The sequence below is a fragment of the Apostichopus japonicus genome, chromosome 2, assembly GCF_037975245.1.
Source record: "Apostichopus japonicus isolate 1M-3 chromosome 2, ASM3797524v1, whole genome shotgun sequence".
Taxonomy (NCBI): domain Eukaryota; kingdom Metazoa; phylum Echinodermata; class Holothuroidea; order Aspidochirotida; family Stichopodidae; genus Apostichopus; species Apostichopus japonicus.
In genome coordinates this window covers 6821946-6829301 of record NC_092562.1, presented here as the reverse complement: position 1 = coordinate 6829301, position 7356 = coordinate 6821946, and the positions used below count along the sequence as shown (strand labels likewise).

Here is a 7356-nt window from a genome sequence, read left to right as displayed (position 1 = left end):
TTTTGGTTGAAAAAAGTTTAAATTTCATACTGCACAGAAAATATAATTTTCCAATGTGCTATTACGTAGCACAATGTATCTGCCTAAGTGCCTAACCTTTGTTCATAGAAAGTATTGATTTTGTAGATCTGTACTATGGAGACTTGAACAGCAATCATAGTGGCGAGTGAATCTTGCGTTTTCGCGAGTTTATTTCTAGTGACGGTCCCCAAATAGCGAGTACTTTTAAAGATCTTTGTCGAGGCTTGGGAAGAAGCCTGTTGTCTTTGGTAGAGATCAATCTGTATGCTGAATACAAGAAAAGTGTCCATCTCGGTTATCAGCTGCAAGTGTGAATATTGTTTGTCATATCTCAATGCTTTTTACTGGACTATACTTTGAAGTATATGTTGTTCATCCTGGCTATACTCTACAGCCTAGTGTGTCACAATCATATAAGATTATTCATGTAGCATCATCGAAACCACACTGCAGTTTTGCTGTCTGGTTCTCAATGACATGATGAATTTCTAGCTTTTGTTTGGTGTTCTTCAACAACATATTTCATAATGATTATAACGTCGGACGACCCGTCTGTGAGCCATGAGCAGTAAGTAAATTGCCCACAGCTGCTTCCACAATCTTATACGACACTGAATGGTTCATAAGCAGAAAATCATGATTTCATTCTTTCTAGATATTCAATCGCCAATTTCCATGGAAACCTGTAAACTGAGGAGTGAACCGACAGATAGTTTGCCGGATGTGGAACTGATGTGTATAGTTAACGAAGTTGCCATCATAAATGAACTTTGGCTGAGAATAGTGTATCAGAATAGTTAACTGCTTTGGTTTTCGTTGCCAGCTATACAGGCATATTGATTGACATTCTCAAAAAGTATCATAGAGTAATCAATCTATACGTATAGTAGGTGATATTTACATCATTACAGCGAAGTCTATGACTCTACAGATTTATGGAACGTCAAAGAAGGGATCGGGCAAACATGTTGTTCTGCATGCTCACTGATTTGGCAAGCAGATCATGTGACTGTTATGTCATATTTTACAACAGTGAAATATTTGTTGTACATCAACCACAAAATCAGTTTAAACTCTGGGCATGTCTTCAGATCATCAACAGCATATCAGTCCTTTCGGCGTTCCATGGAATACAATCTGCCCAATAACCATACTATACCGATTGGGCAGTTCTCAGTCTTAATGGGTGTCCTTCTTGTTAGCAACTGTAATTGCATGCTAAACTTGCCAACAACAGAATGCAACCAATTTTCTCTTACGGAGTATCACCGGTAATATTGAGGATCAATGCAGTTATACTGTGTCGGATATCAGATATATTAAAAGTTGTAAAAGAACAAGATATATGCAGAAATGCCAGCATGGTTCTAATATATAGCAGTAATAAAATTTTACGAACAAACTACTTTCTACGCTACATATATAAATGCAAACCTTTGCTATATTGATTCACTTGTTACTTTAATATATAAATTTTCATAATTATAACATGCTTGTAAAATAATGTTTGGCATTATTCTCCACTGCCACAATCTGAATTTTCATTCTGAAGTAAACAGTAATACAAGCTGTGTATATTAAACGTTATATGGTATATCCTCTATGCATTTAAATTATATGAAATTGAACCATATAGGTTATTGTTTTAACAATTCCGTTCCAAATATTGAATAACTACCCTGTTTTATCTATATGTGTGCTTAAGAAGAATATCATAGTACATATTACATTCACTCTGTATATGTAGAGAATAATAATAATTAAAGGGTTAGTCGAATCACTGTCGGTGATTTTCTCGAGTTCAGTCTATCGGGCAATCTGCGTGAATTTCTTCATTTGTTGATTTTATTGATTCGTGTCTTTATTACGGTTCATGGAATCAGATCAAATATTTATAAAACAGTTTTCAGTGTCTTATTAATATTTATAGTTAATCCTGTTATTTGATGTAAAGCATATGACACCACAGCATTATGGTATATATAAAGGGAACTATTGAATTGGAGTTTCAGAAAAATATACAGAAAACATAAACCAAATCAAAAGGTTTAGTGCTTCTATGCCTCATTTGATACGGGAACATTTTAATGTAACACATGTGCACAATATTTTCAGTTTTAACCATTGACTTCAAATGATCAGCAAGCCATATATTGAACTTATTGTGTTTTACAAGGGTTTTGACGCGTCTGGTGAGTCCAAAAAATAACAATGTTTATCTCACTCGTTAAGGTGGCTCTACATATCAAGAATGACGTTAAAACACTAAGATCGTATTTAAGTCTTCACAAGCCGGTAGGCATCACAGTAGCTATCACAATCGTATACACCCCAAATGCCTCCGGCAGTAATTAACTTGATTCCTTCACATACACAGTATATCTCTCTCATTAGCTTTATGGATAACATCAGGTATATTATCAATTTACTTACAAGTCCGGTTTTATCCGGGTCTCATACATCACTTTATAACCGTCTCGGAATTCTTGTTCATATCCAACAACTCCCTTGGGAAGAGTCTCAACTATCTTGCCTTTTAACGGTAGGAAGCTAGAAGACATGAAAGCTGCATCGTAGATATGTTCATTTTTACCCCAGACCAACTGTTCAAGTGAACCATAGAAGTGTTTTAGAGATTCATCGCTCGATTCCCATTGGAGATGCTTCTTTTCGAATGGAATACCAACCGCCGAGCAGTACTTCTGCATAATTTCCTCTGGATGATTTTGGAGATCATCTGCATCGATCACTATCGGATTTGGATCGATATTTTCACGGACGTAGTTCCACCATTTGTAGAGAGGATCAGGAGAGAGTTTCTCCCATGCCATGAAGGGATGCTCTGTACCTAAATCGAAATCATCAGGGTCCCCTTGGTGGTCGTACAGGTGCATCAATAACCTCCTAGCCGATAGGGCTTGACGGTGTGTATGACGAATCAAAAATGTATGCTTTAGCGGTACCTGAAAAAAACAATACATATTGGCGCTATTAAACATTTTGCAGGAATAATTACCATTTGACGGGATCTTACCATACTACTGCTGACGCAATATGAAAAACAGTCAGTTTAACCTATTGATATGTTATATGTTAGTCAGAATACAGACTCCCGCAACCCAGATCTAGGATTATTGTACTTCATCATTATATAATAGCATTCAGTTGTGTTTAAATTACAGAGCACAACAACCGATTGATATGTTATATGTTAGTCAGATTACAGACTCCCGCAACCCAGATCTAGGATTATTGTACTTCATCATTATATAATATCATTCAGTTGTGTTTAAATTACAGAGCATGCACAACAACCGATTGATATGTTATATGTTAGTCAGATTACAGACTCCCGCAACCCAGATCTAGGATTATTGTACTTCATCATTATATAATAGCATTCAGTTGTGTTTAAATTACAGAGCACAATAACCGATATATGTTATATGTTAGTCAGATTACAGACTCCCGCAACCCAGATCTAGGATTATTGTACTTCATCATTATATAATATCATTCAGTTGTGTTTAAATTACAGAGCACAACAACCGATTGATATGTTATATGTTAGTCAGATTACAGACTCCCGCAACCCAGATCTAGGATTATTGTACTTCATCATTATATAATAGCATTCAGTTGTGTTTAAATTACAGAGTACAACACCCAACTATATCTTACTACGCCCGGCTACATACGGATACATCCGACTACAAATAACTGCATCCGACTACACCTGACTACCTAATCTTTCTCCACCAGCTGTAGAATTGTCATACTTACGTCGGGGAGCTTGTCATAGTTGCCGTCGATACCAAAAGCCATGTCTTTGAGAAACAAGAATTTCTTGCCCCCTTCAAGAGGTTTCTCCAGCTGTTCCTTAACCCACTCATAGCTAAAATAGAAAACAGAAACAAGTCAACATTATTGACCCAAGGACAATAGAAAGTAATTATCATCGGGCCCAACTTTTCAACTCTTTTCATTACCGGAACCTTGCATTCTTAATCACTGCATGAGACGGTGTCTCATTAGACACTCTATGATGTCTGGGAATGGACACATCTAAATAATCACACATTTTCACCAGAAGATGATAGTGGGAATGATGACTTAAATTGACATTGCATGAAAGCTACAGATTTCAACTCCAACGGGAAGGGGGGGGGGGTGACTTTACAAAGTATCTTGTCTGCACTTACTAACTTGTTATTGGTAAAATACATCAATAACTTAATACCGGATACTATTTATTATTATTATGTATGGGTATATGCTTCGCTGTAGCACAAAGCATTTATCAATCTGTTCACTGCAGCCTAAGAGCGGTATGATGTTTATAGAAAACAAGAGGCTCATTAGATATGATGGTGTGTTGAAGATATGTATACGCCCAGGGGCGTAGCGAGCGGGGGGTGTGGGGGGTGTCACACCCCTCCAATAATTTGGTCGCTGTCGGCAAATTTTGGGTCTGTCGGCAAAAGGAGAAAAGGTGAAGAGAGCGGAAGGGGAAGAAAGAAGGAAAGCTGAATAGAAAAAGGAGAACGGGAGCTTCTTCCGTGCCAAATTTGACTTAAAATATGCACCAGATTGCATCTAAGGACGTTCAAACTAATTTTTCCAAAGGGGAGGGGTAGACCCCCTACCCTTAGACCCCTCCCCCATTTCAGTCACCACTTCCAGATCCGTCGGCAAATCAAATTTGACTTAAAATATGCACCAGATTGCATCTAAGGACGTTTCAAAACTAAAAAATTGCAAAATTAGACCCCTCCCCCATTTCAGTCACCACTTCCAGATCCGTCGGCAAATCAAATTTGACTTGAAATATGCACCAGATTGCATCTAAGGACGTTTCAAAACTAAAAAATTGCCAAAAGGGAGGGGGACACCCCCTCCCCTTAGACCCCTCCCCCATTTCAGTCACCACTTCCAGATCCGTCGGGAAATCAAATTCTCCACACCCCCCCAACAAAAACCCCTTCGCTACGCCCATGTATACGCCTTGAGCAATATGGTTCATCATAATTAATGTAGTCAGATATGCCGATGATGTATACTAATCTGTAGCTAATTTGTAACTATATTCATTGTTGCTGTAAAGTATCACGTAACACAACCTGCACATAAAACACAGTCATATATGTACAGATCTTGTGAACCTTTCTGCACGCCTGCGCAAAGGGGTCGTTATCTCGTACCGTATCCTATTACCCATTCTGTACTGTATAGACACGGACAATAAACACACCTCCACACGTACAGACAATTCAGCCAAGCGAAGCGTCACACTCGAAATGAATTGAGGTATCTGACTACCTTTATAACAGAAACGGTAGCCACCTACTGCATGCATGTATGCCATAGGTAACATAGATTTGTGGTCGCACTATAACTGCATGCCGTTTACCATAATCGTTCATATGTACTCAGCAATCGAGGTAACTTTAGCCTACATCGAAACCTTCTGTATGCAAATTACTCAGAGAGGTAATTGATTTACCTTAATTACTTCAATATGTTTACTATCATTGTAAAATTAGAACTGATTCTCTTTGAAGTGTTTAAGCACCTAATTTGTCTTTTACATAGGTTACAAGCTATCGAGAAATAGCTTGGCAATATAGAACGACTTACATAAAGAAAACAAACAAATGCAAGTCGATTAATTTTCCGATACAGATTAATAGACCTTTTATTTGTCACTTGACTCTGCTGTGGACTTTGATTATCTTGCGATAAGGAGCTTAAACTCCAGTATACGGCTGGCTTGATAAGAGACATAATCTCATATGGTCTGTTCTAAGAATAGAAACTAGCAGATGATTATGATAACTAATTAAGATAACTCTCTTGGTGAAGATAAACAATGCAAGTAAACAATGCATGGTTTAGTCTGTAAAGCAAACACGTATCCATATTATAGTCTAATAATTCGGAATACAAAATCTTTTTTTTAAATGTCTATACTAGAGTGATGACTGACACATACAGAGGGACAGTGATCATACATAAATACACAACACTACATAAACCAGCTGGTCGTGTTCAAGTTGGATACTGTCTTGGAGAATACAAAATTGTCTCCACGTGGAGCGCGAAGAGATTTTTTCAAGGACACAGTCACATCAACAAAAAACTTGTCAGTAAGAACAATATTAATACGATTTGTAAAAGACTCTATACCTCTAACGGTTTGAATTATACACTAGTAAGTTAGTACGCCCAGCCACATGAATAGCGCCAACTATTAGTCTACCCTTCCAGGCCTCGTAGTCTTAAACTTCATCAGCATTGTAATTTAAATAGCGATCATCAATGTCAACAAGAACAATGCCTTTAATACACTTCAATGCCTATAATTAGTAAGAAGAGAGTCAGAATGATGTCCAGGCAAATACCTCAATAAACTAAAGGTTGAACCAATTTATCGTACTGATATTTGGGGTCCATACATGCAGGCAATGATGACCTTTAAATGACTTCATTATTTTGTCCAACTGCGAGAAGGTAAAATGCAATTATGTCAACATTTGCGTACAGCTTTATGATGAAGTCGAGACTATTCGCAAATTCTCCGGCTCACTCACCTGAAATTTGTTGCTGGCTGTAGGTTACCACCTTGATAGATATGGCCTCCTGCATCAAGTAGCGCTTTCGCTTTCCCAAATTGTTGCAAGAAATTAACCAGCTTTGGAAACTTGCCAAAGGTGTCTGGGCTAGTAAATAACTGGTTCAAGTAACAGGACACGTAAGGCTCATGCCATATCTGTGCACCATCGATAAAAGAGATACATTTCTCAAAGGCAGTGGATATAGTCCTTGGATGAGCCCAAAGACAAATCCTGTTAGGAGTGCTGGATATGTCTGACCGCTTTGAAGTCATACTGATCGAATGGACATGCCTCGATTCCAATTACAACCTTTAAATACTACAGGGTTTTGTCAGTTTGCCAACAATTTACTGCGTTCAAAGGTGAACCCTGCCTTACGTAAACAAATAAGGGTGACCATTACGATATACAACGGTACGATGACCAATGGGATGACCGAAGAGAACTTCTGCAGTAGTAATTAGTGGAGCATGCAGGATATGTCGTCATGACAGACCATATCTTACAACCGCGAAAGAGTTGAAAGGTCCCTATGTAATAACAGGTCCATGCAGGGTTTAATACTGGGGAGAGAAGGGTGTGGGTGTGTGTGTGTGGGGGGGGGGGTGTGAAGTCAGACCAATATTAAATGGTGTTGAAATTTACCCCTGAGGCGACACCACGCCTTTACTATGCAACCTATTGGGAATGTCTGAAGGGGGTGTGGGCAAGTACTAACTGA

The 7356-nt window shown here is 38.2% G+C and overlaps 1 protein-coding gene across 1 annotated transcript; it reads right to left on the bottom strand.

Annotated features, from left to right (window-relative positions):
* Positions 1 to 1395: 1395 nt before the first annotated feature.
* Positions 1396 to 6963, bottom strand: LOC139976281 (uncharacterized). Its single transcript, XM_071984931.1, has 3 exons — positions 6612 to 6963; positions 3805 to 3916; positions 1396 to 2984 (listed from the first exon to the last, which is right to left on the bottom strand). Exons 1-3 carry the CDS (start codon positions 6905 to 6907, stop codon positions 2451 to 2453), a joined length of 942 nt encoding a protein of 313 aa, XP_071841032.1. The 5' UTR covers positions 6908 to 6963; the 3' UTR covers positions 1396 to 2450.
* Positions 6964 to 7356: the final 393 nt, after the last annotated feature.

Bases quoted from the DNA above. Each gene is read 5' to 3' on its own strand.
- LOC139976281 (XM_071984931.1), bottom strand. From the start codon at position 6,907: ATGACTTCAAAGCGGTCAGACATATCCAGCACTCCTAACAGGATTTGT. The intron at 3,917-6,611 runs GTGAGTGAGCCG...TTTCTATTTTAG, and splicing joins CAGCCAGCAACAAATTTCAG to CTATGAGTGGGTTAAGGAAC. The intron at 2,985-3,804 runs GTAAGTATGACA...TGTTTTTTTCAG, and splicing joins ACTATGACAAGCTCCCCGAC to GTACCGCTAAAGCATACATT.